General features: G+C 34.8%; 2 protein-coding genes across 4 annotated transcripts in view; one reads left to right on the top strand and one right to left on the bottom strand.

Annotated features, from left to right (window-relative positions):
* Window positions 1–2,803: 2,803 nt before the first annotated feature.
* On the bottom strand, window positions 2,804–5,251 carry soul2 (heme-binding protein soul2). Its single transcript, NM_001145687.1, is given in 4 exon segments — window positions 2,804–3,858; window positions 3,945–4,107; window positions 4,890–5,016; window positions 5,103–5,251. Coding segments are annotated over 4 exon segments (600 nt in total). The 5' UTR covers window positions 5,238–5,251; the 3' UTR covers window positions 2,804–3,683.
* A 2,499-nt stretch (window positions 5,252–7,750) lies between these two features.
* Window positions 7,751–25,819, top strand: part of ccdc85a (coiled-coil domain containing 85A) — a 40,579-nt gene continuing 22,510 nt past the window's right edge. Inside the window, 2 exon segments of one of the 3 annotated variants that reach the window (NR_135163.1) lie at window positions 7,751–8,395; window positions 9,103–10,568. Coding sequence is in view for 2 of the 3 variants with exons in the window: in XM_087277285.1 (XP_087133411.1) it covers window positions 8,156–8,395; window positions 9,103–10,063 (1,201 nt within the window). In the remaining variant the exon portion in view is untranslated. 3 annotated transcript variants of the gene reach the window in all.

Genomic DNA, 25,819 nt, shown 5'->3' with positions numbered 1-25,819 from the left:
TATTGAAGCATAATTATGTTTTTGACGAACGTGGCTGACTTCGTGCTATAGAAATGTAGCCATGGAAACTGAGTGCTGCATGTGTTGAGGGGCACTGTGTGTCCAGCTTCCCATGGTGAGAGCTGAGGCATGCTGAGTAGTGGGTTTTACTCAGATATTGCTTAAAATTACGTTATTTTCGTTTTAGGCCGGAATTCGCACAATGCTAATGGGTGAGTATTATGCACAAACTTTAACTGATTCAATGTGCAATGCAACATGGTGTAGGTTAAATTGAAGTTCTCAAGGGTCAATGCTGCCATCTAGTGTATTAAATATATAAATATTGAGGTCTGATAGCATGTTTAGCATCCAGGAGTGTGTGCTTATTTACGATATCAGGGTCTGTATTTTAGGGCAGTTATGAAATAAAGTAGTAGACCAAGAAAATCCCTAAACTTAACACGTTTTTATTAATTTACTGCATTTATTTGGTTTGTGTTTGAGTAAACTGTTAATATTTGTTGAAGGTGTGATATCTAAATTCAAGTAAAATATTTAATGGAACACCCCCAAGAATTATTTTGCCTTCCCATATATTGTCATTGAAAATCAGTTATGCTGCAAAATATGTTTTTAATGTTCTAAAGTTGAACCTTTTATCGTGTCATCTAAAAACAAATATAAACTTGCCTGAAAGGATGGCACTTTTTATTTTAGGCCAAATATTTTGAAAGAAGTTTCATCAGTTGTGTACACAATAAAACTATTGTTTCACTCCAGCTATACTGCCATTTAGAGATTTGTAATTTTATTTTGTTATTATTTGTATAAAATTACACAAAAAAGGTATGTTTAATTATTTGTTTATATTTATCAGGTGACAAAATGCTGCACCAATGCTTTAAGGTTTGTTAACCAGCCAGACTGAGGGAGTTTTCAGTGAGACTATATAGTTTGCTGTCTCTTAGGTGAGGTTGCTGGCCCATTTTGGGAAAGAATTGCGGCACAAAACTGCAGAGATGGGAAAACGCAGCCTCATCACATTTCCCCGCTTTGCTAGAGAAGATGCGACTAATTAAACTGACTCCAGATCAGTCACCATGACAAAACGTCTCAGGTGGGCTGACCCAGTTTTCCTCTTAGCAATCACACTCTCATAGTATACACAGGAGGGAAACCCCCATCAACAAACAATCACACAAAGTGCTGGAGGCAGTTGGTGAGCAAATCTTGCTTTTAAAAGGTCACTGAACAAGCAAATTAGGAAAATGTTGTCAGAAGTCACATGCTTTAAATATGATTCACACACTGATGTCATCTTTTGGGCAATTTTGTCTATTCCAGTTTTAAATGACAGAAATATTTTGGCTCGTGTGTATTTTTATTAAAATTTTAATTACTCATCCTTTTATTTCCACAATAAAATCTATTTTACAATTTAAAAAGGTTAAGAAATCCTTACATGACTATCATTTCAAAATTGTCTTCTTTGAAACCTATTAAAACCACAATCATTTACCACAGTTTTCATTTAACTGTAAAATTCTGAAATATTTGTTAACAGGCTTTCATTCTGTTGGGAGGCTTTAACATTTTACTAGATGGTGGCATTTTTTCAAGTTTTAAGTTATGAACTGAGTTTGTTATTTATTTTGCACAGAGATCAAATGTGAGCTTGGTTTTGACATAAGCCCTTTGAAGCCCTTGGACACCTTGTTTTTGTTTTCACCTCAAGAATGCATTTTTTAGTGTAGTAGAATTTACATACAACACATGTGTTCTCATAGTCAAACCAATAAATACACAATGCTTGAATCATTTTATAGCTTGCAAAACAGCTCTGTTGCTGTAGTTGTGGCCACTGAATTTGAGCACACTGCTGCATACGAAACCAAGACATTATTTTTTAGCGATTTTGCATTTTTGTTTATTTTTAGACCTACATATGGTAAAAATAAACAAAAATGCAAGATCACTCAAAAATACTGTCTTGGTTTCATATGCAGCAGTATAAAAAATTCTGTGACAGCCTATGGAAGTTTTTGTCCATAAGAAAAAATTATGATTGCTTCAAAATGAATGGTGTTGTTTATCATTGACATTATCCAAGACTGTAAATAAGCAAGGAAAAAATGGCTCATGTTAAATATACAGAAAATGTCTAAATCTGTATTAATATTTTCACTGAAATAAACTGTGGCATTTAGTAAAGAATCAATATTTAAAGCATTACAATTCTTCAAATTAATGAAAATTTGGTAACTGTGATAAGAACTGTTGCTGACGAAAAATCTTAGACACCGAGAGTAAAAAAAAAATATTCATTTTATGACACTGGGGACCTGATTTTAGTTTGTTTGTTTGTTTTAATCTGACACTACATAAACATTTTTTATGCCTCAACATGAATGGTGTTGTGTATCACGGACACACCCAAGACTGTTATTAACAGATAAAAAATAAAATAAAAAAAAACAGTGAATCAAAACTGCATTTAAAGCATTAAAATCCTGAAAACTAATGCTGAAAAAAAGTTTTTTCAAGTCAGTTGTTTCATGATATTTTTGTACCCATTAAACCTATAAGGAACTTTTTGTTATTGATGCACAAGAATTAAACTCAGTGTCAATAACCAATGCTAGATGAAATGTTAAAACAAAACTCTCAATTTGTACTGTATATTAAAATGTAGACACTCAAATAAAATATTACTCCATAAAATGTGTAACGTCGTTTAAGTTTAGTCAACTTAAATGAAAGTACAAAAGTATTTTTTTTAAATGTAATTAAGTATCATAAAAAATTCAGATTAATGAATGTTGATCGTGCATGAAAAATATGTTTTATTAGCAAACAAGTTATACATTAATAATCATTCTAATTCTAATCAATGATAATTCAATGTGAAACATTTGAAAATAAAACTTTAACTTAATTGTTATGGTTTTCACAATAATCACATTGTTTGTCTTCATTTTTTTTTATCAAATTCATTAACTACTTAAGGGAAGTTCCAGTTCACTAGCTGGTTAGACTTGTTTAGGCGGAGGAGTTTCTTAAAACATGATTAAAGACCGATTGGAATCCCATTATCCTCATTCTGGTCATTCCTGAACCCGTTTCTCATCTATTTTGGAAACTTGATGTATTTTGTGTATCAATCTTCCTTGTTTTTATGTAATCACTATAGACATGGGCTAAACATGGCCTAAAGTTAAGTTTAAATATAGGTTAAGGTTTACAATCTACTTTTTTATCCAGTTTATATAATGACTTTGATATTAAATCTAAAATAAATGGTGTAAATTAAAAATCTAATTAAATTACTGATTACAAAAATGTGATGTCAAGCATGATGCATGATAAAAAAAGAATAAAAATGTTCTTAAGATGGCAAAAGTTTAATCTTCAAAGCTGATAGTGTTAGTATTGAGTTAGAGTTCAGTAACTTGCAATGTGAAACTATGTGAACCATATTTAAGATGATAGCCCTCACATTCCTAAAACCAGTTTATAATCCTGCCAAACAACCCCAGAGTGCTTTAACACTTGTATTTGCACAGAGTGAAACATTAATCAAGGATTACGACTGAAACATGATTATATTAATACTATAGTTATACTACATGAACATTTTATGTTCTTATGCAGGGAAATCTTCATAAGCTTATACTGTAGGAATGAGGAACAATTATTTAGCCTCAGGGTGCATGGACCCAAACTTCATTGTGCCTGTTGAGCAACTCCAATGGTGAGTCGTACCCAGCTGCTTCAAATTGGTCTTCAATAAACTGCTTTCCGGCAGCCTTGAGCTCCTCCTTTAGCTTCTGCACATTATCTTGGGCGTCTTGATCAGATGGCCACCCACCAAATGACCTGTAATAGCAAGCAAAGGGAGAATGTTTAAATGGGAAACAGTTTGTAAACATGTTTCAGTGTCATCTTTTGGTAAAATAACTAACCTGACATAGACAGTACCAGCCGGAACAACTGTTTTTCTGATAGTCGTGTCGACTGGATCGGGGATGTTGGGGTCTTGCTGAAAGACAGAAATGGAGACGCGTCGCCCCTCTGCACCATCCTTTACTGAGACCACCACAGGCCTGGTCATAGCAATCTGCTTATCTGAAATGATTGTATAGTATGATCATAAATTTACAATCGATCATGAGTAAATCATCATAATCATTGAGTAATAATGATAATATTAAGAATAATAATGAATGAAAATGTTTTCCTAGAAAACCATAAGTTTAAATGCTCTATAGGCTTCATTAGATAAAATCTAGATAAACATTCTTAGTTAGCACGGTCGCTGAACAATACATCGTAATTATCACGTTTAAAAATTCATAAAAATTAAAAATATTCATAAATCATTAAAATTAACAACAAGACGTTAACAAAGCCTTAAAAATTTTGTTAAAATATATGGTGTGTTTAGCTCATACTAACTTACTGTATGCATTAAAACAATGATTACTGGTTATATTGGATAGTTTGAACTATTAGTTGAACTATTGGATTGTTTAAGTAAATACTTTTACAGTGTTTTTATTTTAAAATGTCAAATTAATTCAGTTTTAATTGTTGTTTTATTGTATGCTATATGTGCAATTTACCAACAACTTATAACTGAATGTTGCTTTTTCTGATGGAGGACGAGATCTTATTGTAAAGTGGCTTCAGTGTAGCTTTACACTGTAAAGAATGCCGGGTTCCAGACAATTCCTTCATATCGTCCTAAATGTTGTCATAAACCGATCAAGCTAACTGAATTGTTTTTGCAAATTTAAGTGGATTGAACATACGATAATTAAGTTGTCCCAAAAAGACCTATGAATTGTGTTTAAACTCACTCCAAATAATTCATTTAAACAAACAGCAAAGTATTTTTGTGTACTTACTCTCCTTGTTTTGCCCTTGAATAAAATAGTATAGTTTCCAAAATCCAGTTGATACATCATCCTTGCCTGTGCTTAAAATATCGGTGGTAATCCAGTTGCTCATTTCATAGTTGCGTTCTTCTATTTCCTTTTTAAAATTCATAAACACAATCATATAAATACTTCACACACAGTTGACAAAATTCAAGATATATTAAAAAGTCACAGGCCTACCCCATATTGGTTTACCACAGTGTACACAGGGCAGTCCTTTTGATGGCAAAACCAGGGTGCTTGCCAACATTCTGTAGCTGTGAAACATACAAGTCCGACAAGGAGACACAGAGCAGAAGCCACATACATCGCCATTTGCACTTCTAGATGACTGATATGGTTACAGGTTGTTTGTATAATGAGCTCTGTAGACACTCCCACAACACCTAAGGGGAAGTCTCCCTCCCTTTCCTGGTAACATAACACAAGGAAAAATAATCTGGTACACCTGAATGTCATTCTTTTCTTCCACAAAAAAGTAAAAGATTTGAAAGAGGGGAGATATTTTGCATGCAATCCAACGGATAGGCTAGGAGCTGTTACAATTAAAGGATTACATTGTTTTAACCACTGCACATTCAAAACTTTTTTTTTTTTTTACATTTTCATTGTAATAAATTAATATTTATTTTCTTAAGGGATACTTAAGAAAAAGTGACAATTTACTCATTATTTACTCATTCTCAAGTGGCTTCAAACCTTTATGAGTTTTTTGATTTTGTTGAACACAAAAGAAAACCATTGACCGTTGTAAACAAATAGGGTTTCTTCAAAATGTCTTCTTTGAACTAAAGAAGCATAGTCAAAGAGGTTTTTAGGTTGTCAGGTTTTATAATATACAATATTATATAATTAATAATTTCTGCAATTTTAAATTTGTTTGTGCTAGAGCCAGACCAGCAGATGGTGCTAAAACAAAAGGACACCACTGTGTCAAAATAAAATTAAGTAATATTTATTATTATTTCTTATTAAAATTAAGTAACATTATTATTATTATTATTATTATTATTATTATTATTATTATTATTATTATTATTAATAATAATAATAATAATAATAATAATAATAATAATAATAATAATATTATCCATGTACTAGTTATGTTATACCATATACTATGCTATGTAAATATAATTTATTAGTATTATTATTATTATTTGGTTGTGTATTTAAATTGTCCTAATCTCTACCAAGATCTTAATGTAAGGTAGGCTATATATGTGACCCTGGACCACAAAACCAGTCATAAATGTACATTCTTGGATATTTGCACATTATGTGAAAGTTGAATAAATAAACTTTGCATTTAAGTATAGGGTGAATTACGAGTCAGATAATCCATGCCAAGCTGCCAGCACAAAGGTAAACACAGACACACTCACTTCAATACGTTCAGAGAGAGCAGGCAGACCCATAAACCATGACAGATGCAATGTATTATTGTTATTTGACTAAGATAGCGGTCCAACCGGTTCAAGTTTGCTAAAAAAATGGCAAAATTTAAGGGTTTCACTTTTTTTGGAGAGGAGCATTCAAATTTGCTGTAACACTTTGCAGTAAGGGTCACATAACTAGCGTTAGTTTATGAATACCAACATGAACAACACATTTATTACAGTATTAATATATATTTGTTTATGTTAGTAGATATTTGTTATTGTTAGTTCATGCTAACTCACACTGTAATAATAATAAGTGGCACACCATTGGATTTGAGCTGTGTTAAATGTTGAGCTAGAAATAAATGCTGTAGAAGCGTTGTTGTATTTATTTCATCTTAGAAAAAATAGGTGACTAAGATTAACCGTGTGATCCTTGTTGTAAATCTTTACTGTTTTTTGTAGTATTGTGTAATTATGACTGCAAGTTGATATGTCCTAAAAGGTACAATAGTAACTGTTTAAATAGTCTAAGTTGTAACATATTATTATATTTCCCTCTCTGATAGATGTTACACTGAAATTCTCACAGTAATTCCTAATATAAATACACAAAAAGAACAAAATGTATTATAGAGAGAAATGACAGATTTAATGAATTACAATTTGCTTTTGTCTGTTCAATCCAAGCAGAATTGATCTATTAATTATCAACATTGTGTCCTTGAGCAATACACTTTATCATTACTAACTCCAGCAATAAGTCTATCGTAAATTGCTTTGAATAAAAGTGTCAGTTAATGACTAATGAGCAATTTTTAAATTGACTAGACTGGCATAGTTAGGGATTGCTTAATATCTGGTGTCAGCTAAAAATCAGCAGAGTGATACGAATAATAAAATAATAATAATAATAATAATAATAATAATAATAATAATAATAATAATAATAACAGTAGTAATACTACCGCTACTAATTATTACATTATTACTATAACATATTTTGTGTTATTATAGCATCATATATAATAATAATAATAATAATAATAATAATAATAATAATAATAATAATAATAATAAAATACAACAGCTACAACAACAATATTAATATAAAAAAATAATAATAATGTTAATAATGATTAATTACCAGTATTATTATCAAACACCTTTATTATTAGTTTAATTTCTGATTCAATTAACATGTAACAACAACAACAACAATATAAAGCTAATAAAATAATAATATTTATTATTATTAGTAGTAGTAGTAGTGTATGATAAATTGGCAGCAGATCTACTGTATAATAACCTGTACAATGAACTTAAAACCACCAGGTGGCGCTCAATAACAAAAAGTCTGTAATATACAGGAGAAGGGGGCGTGTGACTGAAGCGACAGAGAAAACGAGAGAGAGAGAGAGAGAGAGAGAGAGAGAGAGAGAGAGAATCACAACGCACAGTTTGAGAGGCTGCTGTCACGCTCCATGCGCACAGACGCGACCAGCCGTGCGCCTTCCTAATGCGCCCGTACAGCGGCCACGGGTTCAGCATAACACTGAGCTGGACATGATGCTGACGGACAGATGGAAACAGACACAGTCTCTGCCGTAGAGACAGAGTGTCCATCCGTATTGCGAGTCCGTGAGGAGGTGAAGTATTTGCCGGGTCTCTAGGGCTGCATCCCTGTCTTCAAAGTGGACAGCATGGGCAGAACAGCTATCGTTAAAATGATAGTATCAAAAATTCGATCCTAACGAGAAGGAATTTGCAGAAAAGGTGCCAACGGCGGATTTAATCGGCTTGTCGGTGATTTATTTCATAGCCTAGCAGTTCAAGAAGTTGGAAGGGAGGATGGAGAAGCCTAGTCAGCCTCAGCCGCATTCTGGTGGATCCAAAAGCACAGAAGGTCCCTCAGAGGACCTTTCCAAACTTACGGACGAGGAGCTTCTGAAATGGAGCAAGGAGGAGCTGGTTCGCCGGTTGCGCAGAGCCGAAGCCGAGAAGATGAGCGTAATAGTGGACCACAGCAATCTCATCCGAGAGGTAAATCGCAGGCTTCAGCAGCACCTCAACGAGATACGAGGACTTAAGGTAAGGCAAGCCGGTGTTCAGGTGACAGGGTGTGGGCGAATTGGAATGATATTAACCCATTAATTCACACATTTATTTATCATTTTAATTATAAGCACTTTCTTGTTTTTGGTTGGTAGTTTGCATTACTAATTTTATTATTGCAATTTTTTATGCAGTGACTTTTGTAAAGGCATACCGTGGCCCATACAGGTGTAATCTAGTTTTAAACATTGAAAAAGTGGCAGTTAGGCCATTTTTATTTTTTAACATTTTATTTATTTATTACATGTTATAGGATTTAGTTCCTTGAACATGCATGTCAAATTTTCTGTCAATATAATAGGGATAAAACTGCTCAGTGGTGATTTGTTTTAAATGTAATTTTCCCATATAACATTATATTGCATGAGAACAACATCTGTTTGAAACATCAGTTTATGTAGCTAAATAAATAACCAGCCATGTAGGAATCTGTTTTTTGAAAAATGTGTAGGGTCATATACAGTAGATGGCTATATATGTATCTACGTATACACACAAATACATATTCAGATATTAACATTTTCTACTTGAATAGCTTTTTGTTCTAGAGTATTCTTTCTCTTACTTTGTATTTTTCTGTTGTGCACCACTGCCAACATTTGTTTAACTTCACTTTCATCAGTCACACTGCCTGCTTAGTCTGCTTAGACATTGGTGTTGAGTCATAGATTTTATTGTTGCAGGAGGTGAATCAGAAGCTGCAAGAGGACAACCAGGAGCTGCGGGACCTCTGCTGCTTTCTAGATGATGACCGGCAAAAAGGGAAGAAAGTGTCAAGGGAGTGGCAGCGCCTGGGCCGCTACAGCGCAGGGATTATGCGTAAGGAGGTGACACTATACCTGCAGAAACTGAAAGAGCTGGAGCAGAGGCAGGAGGAAGTAGTGAGGGAGAACCTAGAACTGAGAGAGCTGTGCCTAATGCTGGATGAGGAGAAGGGATCTGGAGGTACCAGCGGGTCAGTAGGCACCGGTGGACCGGCCGGCTGCAGGAATTCAATCGATAGTCAGAGCAGCTTGTCTCATGCCAGCGGTCCTGGGCCTGGTTTACTAAGGGATGTAGGTGATGGGAGCAGTACCTCCAGCGCGGGCAGCACTGACAGCCCTGACCATCTCACACATAAGCAGCAGCTGTTGGGTGGCCCGGTTGGAGGCAGTCCTGACCACCTACATAAGCCAGGCTCAGGGGAGGAGGCACCGGGTCCAGAGAATCCTAGCCGCAGGCATAGCACCAGCCAGGAGTATGCAGCACATACCTTTCCCCAAGTGTGCCGGTCCCGCTGTGGATCCTTCTCCAGTCCAGATCACAAGGGACTACGAGGTCTTAGTCCAGAGAAACTTGCCAAAAGGGGCAGTCCAGAGCAATTCTCTAAACACCTGTTGGTTTCTTCTCAACCGCCCGGCAGCCCGGACCTTTTTCAGAAGCACAGGGGTAGCATGGGGAGTGTGTGTGGGAGTCCAGAGCCCAAACAGATATTATCAGGGACACCGGAGCACCTACAGAAGGGCCGTGTCATATCTGGGAGCCCTGAGTTGTTGAGGCATCAACACGTCAAGTTTGGCAGTCCCGGCCGAGAGGTGGTACAGAAGCGGCCGGGCGTAGAGGAGATGTCCCCTCATCACCGGAGCATCTATAGCGGTATGAACGGTGGGTCCGACTGGAGCCTGCTGTAGCACCCACAGTGACATACATGGAGTCCCATTTGAGTACACCACATACAGAGGGCATAGTCATCCTGGAGACAGCAAAGCCCTAATTTCCGGCCAGGCACTAAACCATCTCATTCAGCCAGCCATGTTCTGCATTTAGTTTAGTTTTGCTTTGCTCAGTTCAGGAGATGCAATGGCCAGATAGTGAAGGAGCTTTAGTGCCTGGCTAGAGCAGAACATTTCATCTCTGGTAAATGTTAGTGGTGTCCAGTCTTGGTCCTCTCAGGCCATGCTTTTAGCAGGCTTTAACTGCCTCCTATCAATCAGCCTCAGTACCTGTGCCTCCGAAGCCATTTTTATGCACTGGAACCCATCTGAGGGAACACTTTAATCAATCAATCAATCAAAGACCAAAAAGCTCAGAGGCTCAACAAAAAGCCAGAAGACAGTGCTGCCCGGCAGGACCAGGAGTGGACACCATTGTATTTGCTTTATGCATGCAGGTGAGTGGCTTGGCAAAGTTTGAGTCAGCAGCACTTGAGAAGGAGCAGTGTTGCAAAAAGGCCAATTGCTTCTATTCATCCACCCCATTTCTTATGATCCCATGAGTCTTTTTCCAGTGAAGACTACACTATTCTCAGTCTGGAATAATACTGTTAGGTCTGTTGAATATTGTAGTGCATCATTGGGTTGTGCAGAATACAGAAAAACTAAACTATTTATCTAGCAGAATAACAATTGTAATTGTACTTGCAGCCACATTCAAAAGGCAATTTTGCAGTTACTTAGTATTTGAAATTTCATTTCAATGCATTCTGAATACAATTCAGACTGGAGCACAACCCTGATACATAAGCAGAATGCTGCAGTGCACAAATACTTTCCAGGCATATACATAAGCGCACCACCTAGAATACAATTTCCACTCTGATAGTAAGCTTCATACACCCTTACACACTCAGCGGAAGGCTCATAAACACCTCAGCAGTGGTAAAATATTCTTGCAGACAAGCACGCATATTCACCACAAGGTGTTGGCATAGATCACAGCTGGGTCTTTTCACTCTTGTTCATTTTTGTAGCATCAGCTTGGTGATCTTGCTTGTAGTTTCTGGGGGATTATTTCTACATTATGGATATTTAGTATGTGCATTCAGTGTATCTAACGCAGTGGTCTCAAACTCAATTCCTGGAGGGCCAAAGCTCTGCATAGTTTAGCTCCAACCAGCTCCACCTAACACCTGGTTAATAGTAGGGCTGGGCGATATTTCAAAATAAATTATCATGATATCTTGTTTCATATAATTTGATAATGATAATTGCTGAAACATTTTAACAATACATTTAGGAATATTAAGATTTTTTAATTTATTTATTTAACCACTTTATTTTAATTTACCAACAGACAAATATATTTAGGCTAATAGTTTTAATAGTCAAAAACAAAAACATTTAAACAGAATATCTAATCTCTTTGTAGTAAACATAAAGTGTTAAATAGATTCTTAAACTTAGATCAACATCTTTAAGAGGTCATTAATGATACAGTAAACCTCAAAAAACAAAACAAATAATTATAATCAAATCTGAGCTTTCAAGTAAAGGAACCAGTCATCATTATTAAAATACATGCTGAACATTACAAATTGTGAAGTTGAATGACTACATTGCCCCCTATGCTAAAAAATCGTTCAGATGGGAAGCTAGAGGCTGGGATGCACAAGAAAATCAACCCAAAAGCCAATGTGGCATCCTTTTTTTATTTACAGTGTCCTCACTGCTGCTGCTATACGACACTCATTTTTGTGTGTATTGTTATTCTGACCGAAGTGACAAGTGTGAGCGCGTGTTTTCCTTTTTCCATTTTCTATGGCATCTCTCGTAACTAGGCAAACGTTTTCTAAGAGGATAACAAACGGACAAATGCTGCAGCTCTTATGCATGTTTATGGAGAAAAGTAAAAAGCACTGTGGGAGAGCTGTGATTGTCTCAGGTAATTAGTCTGCTGTTTTTACTAAAATGTGTATATGATGACATACAAAGTGTGAAGCAGATTGGTTAGTTCTACTGGCTAGTTCTATCACGTTGTGCTCGGGGCATTCAGAAAAGTTCAAACGTTTTCAACTAGGTGTACCTGGAAAATGCCACATTATGTGCACGTCGATCCCATGTGCATGACTTACATGTCATGCGGTTTCATTGGAAATGACAAACTGACACCCTAAACTTATTGGCATTGCTTCCAGTGCTTCATACCGAAACTTCATACCGAATCTTTTTTTTATCGATATTGACAATAGTGTACGGTCAATAAATATAGATATTGATTTTTTTTAAAAAACCTCGATTAGTTGAATCAGTTTTGTTTGATTAGGGTTGGAGCAAAACTGTGCAGAGCTGCAGCTCTCCAGGAATGAAGTTTTTGAGGCCTATGATCCAAAGTTTGTTTCTCAAGCAAAAATATGTATTTTGTAGGCACTTCTATCCAAGCATGATGTACTGTAATAGCTTAAAATTTTATTTGTTTGAGAATCAAACAGGCTTTAATTGTGTTAAAGTCGTAGTCTTTTTGCTACATTAGAAGCTTACTTTACTACATTACTGAGAAATTTACAAAGAAAAAACTGTTTAAATTTGCTTTTAATATACAGGTAATAGCCATAGTTGATAGCATTGTGAACAGATGCTAACATATCAAAAAAGCTGCTGTGAACATTATTGTAGGGGTGACCATGTGAATGTGTGCAGAACAAAAGGGAGAAATATCAGACTTTCCTCCTGATGTGTAGCATTCTCTCCAGCTATATTGTGCTAATGATTTCTTGGAGGAGAAAAGTGCTGATCTGTGTGGCTTGCCAAGGCCGTGGGACTCTTCCTGAAGCTGTGTGCTATTTGCCTTGCGCTGCATTTAATAGGAAAATAACAGCTGCTAATTAACACCTGAGTTCCCTGACCTAAATGGAAGCTCAGAGAATCTCAAACTAGAAAACAACACTTATATTCTGATTAGGGATTGCTCTGATTGTGATATTTTGGTTTATTTATTGTACTAAAACAATGAAATGATAGAACTGGTCATAGATGGGTTATTTAGAAGCTGTGTTTATGTTTTGTTGGTTGTTTCCTCTTTGAGTGCACAAAGACTTTGTATTCGAGCTTGGTACCGGAAAGTCTGTACTCAGATCCATCCTGCTGCTGATTTATGTCTTTTGACACCACCAGTTAACAGAGAGAATCGGCCATTGTGCTCTCTCTCTTTCTTTAGCTCAGTCGTTCACCACTCCTGAGATACACATTTGAGTTCTTTCATTATTTCATCAGACCAAAGCTCTCTTTTCCTAACAGTGCAGATCCAATTAAATTTTTCCACTGATGCTCTGGGTTAGAGCATTTACTGTCTTTTCAATCTGTTTACTTCTTCATAACTTGCTTTTCAGACGAGTCTCGCAATCCCCAGTGTGTCTAATTAGCAATAAATACACATAATTTAAAGTAGTAATAATTTACACTCTTCATAGAACTGTGTTCTTTACCAAAACCACATGCATGAGCAGGGAATTACAGTTTATCCCTACTGGCCGTGGCAAGCCAGACTGGATTATCCCTTAAGAAGGTTTTGACGGTCGGATTTCTCTTTTTTTCTCCTCCCTTTTTGGGGTGTGTCCACAGCAACTCTGATGTTTTTGGCTTTCACTGACCCAGCTTCTCTATAGCTGACATGAGACGGTCTGCATTTGCTATATGCATTCAGAAAGATTCTAGGCCACTTGTTGGCACCATCACATTCAGTGAACCACTGGACATCAAACACAAACTTTTCTGTGTGAATGTTTGAAAAGCATATTTCCCCTTGTGCAGTTCAAATTCAGAGCCACTGCTGTATATTGGATTTACTATGAAAAGTCTTTGAATGCAAAGCCTGTTTTGTCATTCTGTCAAGAGTATGGGATAAAAGCTGAAATGAAACAATGTTATTTCCCGCAGGTCACTTTCTAATGATTTTTTGATTACTGGATGTAAAAAACTTACATCAGTGACATAACAGCTGCTAGTTGCCTGATTTGGGAGTTTAAAGAGAAGCCTTAAGTGTGTTATGAAGGAGTTTAAAACAAATAAACTTTAAAACATGTCTAAAATGTAATCTTAAACCTAGAACTAAGCAAACCATTTAGGTTTTAAAACTTGCTCATTAATAGAAAGTGTAGCAGAAAGCTTTTGGCATATGACAGAATTGCTTTTTATAAACTTACTAGGATTACAGTTAAGCTCATGCAAGGTTATGCACATGGTTTAAAAGTAAGCCAAGTTTGTTTAAAGCACTGTACTTAACTTTATATTTGTTTACTCTTTTTTTCACATCTCTTGTTTGCTTCAGAAAAAAAGTTATTGTTTGTTTAGGGGTGACTATAGATGGGCAATTTTGTGAGGAATAACTATGATGAGAAATTATGCTGTCCTTTTCAAGGTCATAGCTTGTGACAATCACATCTTTCTAGTTTGTTTAGATGTCATGTGATCATGTTATGTTCACATTTAACAGTACTAGAATTACCATAGCGGTCATTTTGACTGTACTCATATAACACATCATATTGTTATGTCATATTTGAATTCAGAGCTTCTATTGAGATATAAAACATGTCTAAAATGTAATCTTAAACCTAGAACTAAGCAAACCATTTAGGTTTTAAAACTTGCTCATTAATAGAAAGTGCAGCAGAAAGCTTTTGGCATATGACAGAATTGCTTTTTATAAACTTACTGGGATTACAGTTAAGCTCATGCAAGGTTATGCACATGGTTTAAAAGTAAGCCAAGTTTGTTTAAAGCACTGTACTTAACTTTATATTTGTTTACTCTTTTTTTTCACATCTCTTGTTTGCTTCAGAAAAAAAGTTATTGTTTGTTTAGGGGTGACTATAGATGAGCAATTTTGTGAGGAATAACTATGATGAGAAATCATGCTGTCCTTTTCAAGGTCATAGCTTGTGACAATCACATCTTTCTAGTTTGTTTAGATGTCATGTGATCATGTTATGTTCACATTTAACAGTACTAGAATTACCATAGCGGTCATTTTGACTGTACTCATATAAGACGTCATATTGTTATGTCATATTGGAATTCAGAGCTTCTATTGAGATATTAAATGTAAGCTTTTAATGTCAGAATATCTTTTTAGTCATCATCCTAAAAGTACAATAATTTTGGCAATACAGCCTAAATATATATTTAGTTAGGCTACAAGACCACCTGCGAATATTCACAAGCAAGGGAGAAGCGCTTTTTCGCGACACTGAGTCTGCTATTTTGAAAGACATATGAGGTAAAGTTAAGTGTTTGCCAATAGGCAGTTGTCTTTGTTAGCAGGAAGTTGCTAGGCAACAGAGGCAAGCATTTATTAAGTCACAGGGAAAAGTAGCAGACATTAAAAGGGATGCAGTCATTTTGACCGCTATGGTTCAAGGTATAAATACTCATAAATCTTTGATGTTTTGTAAAAATTAATAAATATGTTAAAATGAAATATACGCATACAGTGCTCAGCATAACTTAGTACACCCCATTTTGAAAATGAATATTTTTATCCATTTCTCAGTGAATATAGGCAATGTATTTTGGTGCATTTGAAAAAAACTGATTTATTAAACATATATATTTATTAAAATAATATTTTAATTAACAAGCATATTTAGAAATTGAAAGATAATACAACTAAATTCAAGCAAATTATTGCAAAACAAAAATACAACCTATAAATGTTTACCTATTGTTTTTTTTTTACCTTTTTGCTTCTTTTGATTTTTTCCTCTTTTTTAAAATATGTATTTAATATTTTTCTATAACATAAATTTGGGTGTAGTAGATTTTGGACCTTTATCGCAAGTTATTTTGTTAAATAAGCTCCAGATCTGGCTTTAGTACAGACTAATCTTATGTATATGCACACAAATAATATATAGCTTCCTATTAAAAATATGAATTTAAAAGATAGATTTGTATGGGGTGTACTCATATATGCTAATTTAGGAAAAGTCAGGGTATTATAGATATGTGTGTTGTATTTAGAAAACTGTCAAAATAACTACCTCTGTAGTTCTAGTGTTATGTTGAACAGCTCCAGTTTTTTTGAAAGTGGATCAAGACCCATTTTTCAGCATTCTCAGTCCAATTATTTGTGGCTTAAGAAGGTTCCAATGGCAGGATTCACACTCATTCAAATAAATCACACTAAAAGCGCAGGTTTGGAATAAAATAAATTGAAAAATAACTATAGTATTTTGTTGAACTATCCCTTTAAGTTTTTTTTCAGGGCACCCATTTCAGTTTAAGTTTTTAGTTTTAGGAGTCACAAAAGTGAGGTGCATTTTAAAACAGTCTGACCTGATGCTTTCTCCCATAAAAGGCAATGCAGTTGACCTTGACCAACTGTTTCCAAACAGAAATATAGCTCTACAGTCTATAGTTTTTCTATGTCCTATACATGTTCCCCAGGGACTGTTTTAAGAAATTATGACGTCCATCAATCCGATTGTCAGTCTGTGTGTTGTGTGAATAATGAATAATGCTGTTGCTGCATTTGCATGGGTAATATAAATCAGAACACTGAAGCACTGCTGGCTGTTCATGCTTCATGCGTTGTGAGCTTTCATCGTTCTTCCCAGCTGATGTGGCGGCGCAAGGCTTTGGCCCTTTTCAGTAATTTAATTTACAATCTGAGGAATACATTTCTAATTGCTTGCCTTGACATTTAAGTGGAATTTAATTTATTTTCCTTTCATTTCCCAAGAGATAAAGGCCCTGGCGATCACGGCTGGCATCAGATGGCGGTTTTTTGCACTCTTGCTGGGGAGCCAGGGGTTGTGTAACAGTTAGGAAGCAGTTCTCAGAAGCTTGGTGCTAAATTAAATCTACTCAGCTCTTTGTGACCTGGCCAATGACTGATCTTGAATGCTCAGCCATAATTAATGACTGTCTGCTTGTTTTATGGTTTAATGAAAAAATTCTAATCCTGCTAAGCTGTGTCCTAAACAGACAGCAATTTGGCCCTCCTGTGATCACTGTGTGTGGTTGCTAATTCCATAATCTATTCGTTGTCATGCGGACTTCGGCAAGCAGTAATTCCTGCGTGCTGCTCACGGTGTAGAAAATGAAGCTGATGAGACAGAGTTCTGGGGTAAATAGGCGAATACACTCGTAGAAGTGGAGAGCTACAATGTTTATCGATCCCTCATTAGTGCACGAGTGAGCAATTGATTTAGGCTTTCTGCTACTGTGGCTGTGAGGAGAAATGTTGAATTTAGGATATGCAGAATAGATTGTGGTAAAGGATTTCGAATGAGATAAATGCAGCATTAACTGCTACATCATTTTAGTTGATAGAAAATGAATGTGGCTTGTATTACACTTTTAGTAACTTTATCAAAGGGTAAATTGTGAAGGGTGAATGAATGAATAAATGAATGAATGAATGAATGACTGAATGGATGAATGAATGAATGAATGAATTTAATTAACAGGGACAATGTACAAAGATTACATTAACCTAAAAGAGTAAAGATGCATTGTGCCAGGTTGTAGCAGGATTGCTAATTTCGACCTGGACAGGTTAAAATTAAAACAATAAAATCCAATTATTTAAAAAGTCAGTTTAAAACATTCAAGCATAATCACATTTAAACTAAAACACTGACAACTCAAAAACATCTTGCTCAGTGTGTACAAATTGGATTTGACAAAAACCACCTCCTAGTCAGGCATGAAAACATCTTATAATTTGTACATGTGATTATTTCTGTTGGTAGAGAATTCCAGATTTGAGGCTTTATAAATGAAAGAGGATTGACCAAAAGAAGTCTTACGTGTAGGGACAATACATTCCCCTCTTACTTCTAGAACACGTCACTCATGATGTTTTCTCTGATTTGGAATTGAAATTTTTTTTTTTTTTGGAAAAAAAAGATAGATTGTGTATATTGTGGAAAGAACAATATACACAACTGAAATAGCTGCTTTTATCACACCATATGAATAAACACTGGGCAACACAGTTTTTCTAGGTGTCATTTTTACTGTATTTTTTCTTCAAAATGATAATAATTTCTTAGCATAAATAAATACAAAAGTAATAGTAATAATAAAAATACATTTGTTTTGCCTGTTTTTATTTTGCACGTGCTGTTTCACGATCAGCAAAAAATATAAACTTATGGTTAGTAACATTTCAAAAAATTTTCAAAAGCATTCCCATCAATCTTAACTGGGTGCTCAGCCAAACAAAAAGTATACAAATATATATGTGAATAGGCGGCAACACCAAAAGTACCAAAGTTATTCTCCAAAAAAAAAAAAAAAAAAAAGGCTATTTATAGGCTATGTTTATTTTTTAAATATTTCTCAAATGATGTTGGTAACACTTTCTTTTGATGGTCCATTTGAGTATTAGTAGACTTTTTGCTTAATATCCGCTGATACTGCTCTTACAACAGATATTTAACTGACTACACAAGAAACTTTGCAAGTACATGTCAACTTACACTAACCTTAATCCCAACCTAACTGTCTACTTATAATCTAATGAGCATTAGTTGGCATGTAGATGCAATGTAACTTAAATTCAAGAAATGGACCGTCAAAATGAAATGTGACATGAGTAAGAGAGAGGACATTTTCACAGTATGTCTGATAATATTTTTTCTTCTGGAGAAAGTCTTATTTGTTTTTATTTTGGCTAGAATAAAAGCAGTTTTAATTTTTTTTAAAAACATTTTAAGGTCAAAATTATTGGCCGCTTTAAGCTATATATTTCTTCAATAGTCTACAGAACAAACCATCGTTATACATGAAATGCGTAATTACCCTAACATGCCTAGTAAACCTAATTAACCCAGTTAAGTCTTTAAATGTCACTTTAAGTTGTATAGAAGTGTCTTGAAAAATATAAAGTAAAATTTTCTTGTTTAGAAATGTGTTGAAATAAATCTCACCGTTAAACAGAAATTGGGGAAATAAATAAACAAGTGGCCAATATTCATATATATTTATTCATATATATATATATATATATATATATATATATATATTGCTCAGTGTGTATATATATATATATATATATTTTTTTTTAACTTTTTAAGTGAATAAATCTGATACTGTTAAAGCTCTTGGTTGGTAAAGTATTACAATAAATTATTTATGAGGAAAAGAAGAAAATGATGTTTTAAAGTAATGGAAAAAATACTGACTGCTCATTACTGGTTTTACATCCCAATCTGCATAATCAGGTCAGAAAATATATATAATAAATAGATTGTTTTAAACTACTTATACTAGTGCCAGTAAAAGTCACTTTGTTCAACTTTTTGACATCAAAAGTTGTAGTAGCTGAGATCAAGATCCAATAATGCTATTTGTAATAGCATACATAAATAGGAAAAAAATTTTTATCACAAAATGCAGAAAACGTTTATTTAGTGGAAAATATAAGTGTATTTCAGACAATAAATATATAACTCTGAATAGTCTAAGAAATTAATATAAAAGAAACAAATTCGTTTTATCCTTCAATTAGAATACAAACGCAACTTTCTTAGAATTCATGGGTGAAACTGAAATGAACTGAAATCTACAGTATTACACCTTTTTGTAAGCTTTAGTTGAATACATTGGTGGAAAGAGAACAGAAAAATCATGCCCAGGTAAAAGTACCATTACTTGCCTAAAAATGTAGTGCAAGTAGAGTAAAAGTATCTGTTGTAAATATTACTCAAAGTTTGACTAAAAAGTAGACCTCTCAAAAGAACTCAAGAGTAGTGAGTATTACGCTGTGAAAAGTTGATGTATTTACATCTAATTTGTACATGTGTGTAATTGTAGCAATCTGTAGTGCATTTAGCTATTGCCCAGCAGGCACACAACGTCATAAGATGTTAATATTAGGTAAGATTTAGGTTGTGATGTCAGGTGACCAAAATTTAATGTCAGCGTCTAAGGACAACATTATTTTGATGTTCAATAATGACATCAAATGACGTTGATATTTGGTCGATTTTACGTTGTGAGAAAGTGATCATAATCCAACATCGAACCAACATCTTAAACCAACGTCATATTGACGTCAAATACTGACATTTATTCAGGAATGGCAACCAAAATCCAATATCTGATAGACATTATAGTGGAAACGTCCACACAACGTCAAGCTGTAACATCATTAGAAATTGCTATTTGGTTTATCTTAGGTTGGCCATTGACATCGGCCTGATGTTGGGTTCTGACGTAACCTGATTTTCATTTCCAAACAAAATGCAACATCCCCATGACGTTAGGGTACAATGTCAATCTGACGTCATGTTGATGTTTTGTGTCTGCTGGGTGTTTAAAGCCATTTTGGTCATCATACAGTAAACATCAGTCATGTCCATATCAGTGACATGCATCTAAACAGTCTCTGAGTCAATGCGTGTAAAGATTTTGGACATCTTCATGAACACTTTTAAAGCTTCCAAACAATTTGCTGCAATTATAAATCACCCCCTGTCTTGAGGTAGTTAATATAATGTGATTTACCTTCTATGTGTGATTTGATTTGAAATCACAGGACTGATTTTTCTAATCCCCATAGACAAAAAGAAATAATAATAAAGTAGTGACTTCAGGTTGAAGCAAAGTAGTGAAGTAAAAGTACAGATACAGCGCTAAAAATGTACACAAGGGATTTTAAAAGTACACATTTATAAAACTACTTAGTAAATTAGAAAAATTAAATGAGAAAAACTACTCAATTACAGTAACTTGAGTATTTGTAATTAGTTACTTTACACCACTGGTTGAATAGCATATTGCATTATCTATTTGGTTTTTGGTTTGTAGTTTGATATTTAATGCAAGATGAATAATTTAGACAATATTCTTTTTTGTTTTAGCAGAGTACTGTTCACTTTCAGAGTGTCCTAGTTTCTTTTTGTCAATTTTAAGTGCCTTATATATTATTCTCAATGCTATCCTAAATTCAGAAATGGTGCAAATGCTGTCACATGGTTGGTACCTTTTCAAAAGGCACATTTTTTTGTACTTTTTATGTAACGAGTAGTCACAAACATGAATCAAAGCTTTTTAAACCACTTATGAGTGCAGGGAAGCATCAAGGTTTATTTAGAGGGTTTTTAAGCTGTCTATTTAAGATATCTGAACAAAGTGTATGCCCAGTTTAAACCAGTAATGAAACCTAAACTCAAAGCAACTTTTCATAACATGTTCATAGCACATAGCAACTACTTTAACAGAGGCCTGTCATACGACAGTCATTGGTTTTGATCGATACTCTTTGAAAGAAACTGAAATTCTTGGCATTTGCAACCCAGATCTTACAATAATAATTTCATTAATGTCTGTGACAATGATATATCTCATATTTAGCCCTTGATCTCTGTTGTTTCTTGGAAGATGTTCAAGGGTTTTATCAAAAGCCTTGTGTTCCCAATGAAACCCAGTGCCATCTCTTCCAATTCTAGCCTCTGTGCAGCCCGGTAACATCGAGAGATTATGTAAGATATTAGGAATTCATGCTGAGAGGGTCTTAGCCAGCCTGCTCTCTACCTAGAACCCCCGTTTATCTTCCTGCTGGCTCAAGGCGTAAGGTAGAAACCATTGATTGCTACCCCAGAAAGAGGGAACATGAGGTCTTTCAGTGGTCAGAGTCCCCACAGAGATCTTACATAATCTGCAGATTACTTTTATGGGCTTAAGGGCCACATTTACCCTAACATTATATGTGTTCTAATGAAATAGAAAAAAAATACATAAAAAAAAGATGGGGAGAGGTTTACTTTCATTGGTATTGCTGAGAAAATGAGATCCCATTCTAGGAGAAATCAATGTCTAGTTAATGGGAAGGTTTTCAATCACTTCTTAATAGCCTGTTGACCTTTGTCAGTGACATAAAAGTGTAGTAGGGGCTAGTGTTTATGTGCAGGTCTGAATTAATATTTAAACAATAAACGTGTTGCTACAATTGCAGGCGTGTCCATTTTAAATGGATAGTTCACCCAAAAAATAATAATTGTATAAAATTACTGAATAATTACTTACTCTTATGCCGTTCCAAAACCCAGAGACCTTTCATCTATGGAACACAAATTAAGATATTTTGGATGAATTCTGAGCGATCTCTGATCGTCCATAGAAAGTAATGGTCCCAACTCATTTAAAGTCCATAAATGTGCTACGAGAAAACTTTTGTGTGCAAAATAACGACTTTATTCAAATGTTTCTTGTCTTTAGCATCAGTATAGAGCACGTATTCACAAGCACTGGGCACTGGCGTAAACCTTAGTTGCTCAGACTCAACTTCCGTTTTAACGTTTTAAACAAAGAACTGATATATGCAGTAAAACCAGCAGTGTGAACAAGTGCAACACGCATCAATTACACTACGCTCTCGTGAACACACACTATACTGACACAGAGGAGAAGAAAATGTTGAATAAACACAATATGTTTGGTGTGTTTGGGCATGGAAGTATTCTCATAAATGGATATTTGAAACCCTGAAGGCATATGGTCTGTTTTGAGGATATTATTTTGGTATTTTTCTAGACATTAAGAGTCAGATATCTATGGAGAATCAGAGAGCTCTCAGATTTCATCTAAAATATCTTAGTTTGTATTCTGAGGACGAATGAAGGTCTCAGTGGATTGTAATGGCATGTGGGTGAGTTCTTAAAAACAGAACTCGCATTTTTAGGTAATTCAAGGTGATAGTTAACACCAAAATATCACTCTGGAAGTATAATGCAAACACTACTGACTTTCCATACAGTATATTTAATGTGAGAATGTGAACTCTTTCTTTCCTTCATTCTTTCTTTTTGATTTTTTTGAGAGACAATGTTAAAAATCTTATTAACCCAGTCAATGCATCTCATGACGTGGAAAGCTATTTGATTTTTTTAATTTATCTTATTAGCCAGCTACATGCTGAATATCTATACAGTGTCTCTCTGTATTAGCCATTTTTCACTACTCACTTATTAAATCATGCTTATTTTTTTAGCCAGTGTCACAATGTTGGCAACTCTGTCCTTACTGATGCTCAGAAGGGGCGATAGTAGTGTGATACATTACTGGACAAGAGCATGCAATACTAGACTTCTTAGCTATACACTTAAAGCTAAGCGCTAAGAGTGAAAATATACAAATACACTAAAATATTCTGTTCGATTTTAACATGTCAAACAAATCTCCAGCAACATTAGGCCCTTTCTCATCGGCTCTGGGCTTATAAGCTCAGGTAAGATATGCAGTATTACAGGCTTGCTAGCAACTGTTCAGAACTGTGACATGAAATAGAGAACAAAATGAAAGTTTGAACCTAAAATGACACTTTTACATGTATGCTACTCTTAGCATTTGTAGCAGCTACATTAGTTAGCATGCTCATGCTTATTTTGATGCTTATTTTGACGAAATATGCTGTCAAATACACTAGATTTTAATAATGTTGGCTACTGTCAATTCCAACAATTCGGACTATCACAGTGATCTAGCTTGTTTTACTTAGCATGAGGTTTTTTGTACTGTTTTATGGGCAGGAAGTGACTGCTGTGCTACACAAGTGAAAAGTGTGAGATGGATTGAGAGAGAGAGAATCAGGCAGAGGAGGATGGGGAAGAGAGGTGAAACTCTTTTTCGTGGTGAAAGCGCTGCACTTTTGCTCTTGGCTCGAACAGCCGGGTCACATTTCTAGCCATAGGCAGAAAAAGACTGTAGGACACTCATGTATCAGCATCAGAAAGCAGCATGCTGTGCTTTCTGACCAACTTTAAACCTTTTCAGTCTCATTGAGATCGAACCTTTCTTCCTTAAGGTTGACTGGGTAAAATCAGAAGAATAATGTAACCTTTATTTATTCCAGAAAAAGAATAAGAAATGCTTTTATTTGTAGTGATTGAAAGTCAGGATTCTTCGACCAAATATTTCTGAAAGTAAAACACTGGTATTTTGTTGTCTAAAATTAATATAACCATGTTGGAAAATACACACACATAAACTCATATACAGTTGATACAGTTGAAATCAGAATTATTAGCCCCCCATTGATTTAAAAAAAAAAAATTATATATATATATATATATATATATATATATATATATATATATATATATATATATATATATATATATATATATACATATTTCCCAAATGTATCTAATACAATTTTTTGAACTGTCATCGTGGATAAAAGATAAAAAAATAAATAAAGATAAAATAATAATAAATCAGTTATTAGAAATGAGGTATTAAAACTATTATGTTTAGAAATGTGTTGAAAAAAATCTTCTCTCCGTTACACAGAAATCGGGGGAAAAAATAAATAGGGGCGCTAATAATTCTAACTTCAACTGTACATACATTTATAACTATAGCCAAGGTCTTTTGGTGTTATTTAAGGTCTCTGTGCTCGATATGACGCACAGGGTGCAATTCATCTCACCTTGTTAGTCATATTATGCAACTATCTTACATTATGAGTGCAAAGTTACAGAATGCATTTTCTTTTTATTCTTCTTCTTCTGCCACACTGCAGTGTGACAAGGCTGTTTCCCCTCTTTAGAAAAGCCACTCAGATGAAATCAATCACTGTGATTCTACTACTTTTTTGAGTGGGCAGCTATTTACACAAGTGCACACACATGCAGTTCACAGTAATAGAAACAGTGGAAGCTAGTTTAGGCACAGAAAGAACACTCAGCTCACACAGCTCAGAGGCACAGTAAGCAGGCAGACCCTCGATTTCCATTTCTCCATCCACACAGAAAAACAATAAAAGAAGCTTTAGACGAGATGAAATCAGGCAACAGGGCCAGGTAATTGGTAAGGCCATCAAAATTAATGAAATTTAAATGCAGATGAGAGAGGTAATAGTCAGGGAGGAAGCTTAAACCATGCAGTGCTCTCTGTGGGAGGAGGGCAGCATGCAGGCAGCAAACTGTGGGTATTTATGGACTCCCTTCAGCATAAACAGTGCTATTGCGCTCTTTATAAATCATCTGAATGCATGACCTGACATGCATTTTGGAATTCATAATGTGCTGATGGAGTTTGGAAAATACAGCCACACTAAATGACCCCTTTTTCAATTTATGCTCATAAATATTTCATCATATGAGGGAATTACAATCTTCAGAACCAGTGGAGGAGATGGATGGATGGGGATATACATACAAAACAGTGGCGTGTGAGAAGGGTAATTCAAACTATGTTCTAAAACTAGAGTGGTGCCTACAGATGCCACGCTCTGTACAAGTGGAGTCCCAAAAGGCACTGTGGCAAGCCAAATTCAACATGGCTGATGATGCAATAGATTTTTTTTTCTAAATAAATAGCTTTATCATTCACTACTTGCTAAATACAAATAGTGTGTGCTGTCGTCGTGTGTATGTGTGTATACTCAGCAAAATACTTTTCTCATGATTTGCTTTTTCTTGAGGTAAATATAACAATTTATATCACATATTTACACAAAGGATGTTTCATTGATGTTGTTTCATGGTTAAAACTTCATTCCAGTGAAGTGAGAGTATTCAGGATGTTGTACTTTTTTTCGACATATCTTCTAATGTTCAATCATGTTTTATCTTACTACAACAATAGTAAATTGCTTTCATGCTTGATCTACACTGCACTCAGTCTCTCACTGATGGATACCTCAGGTTCTGCTTTCAATAACTGCAGATTAAATGGGATTGGGTGGCAA

Source organism: Danio rerio, chromosome 13 (assembly GCF_052040795.2).
Source record: "Danio rerio strain M-AB ecotype USA chromosome 13, GRCz13ab, whole genome shotgun sequence".
Lineage (NCBI taxonomy): Eukaryota > Metazoa > Chordata > Actinopteri > Cypriniformes > Danionidae > Danio > Danio rerio.
Note: the sequence above shows the minus strand (reverse complement) of the source record. Positions and strands in the feature narration are given on the sequence as shown.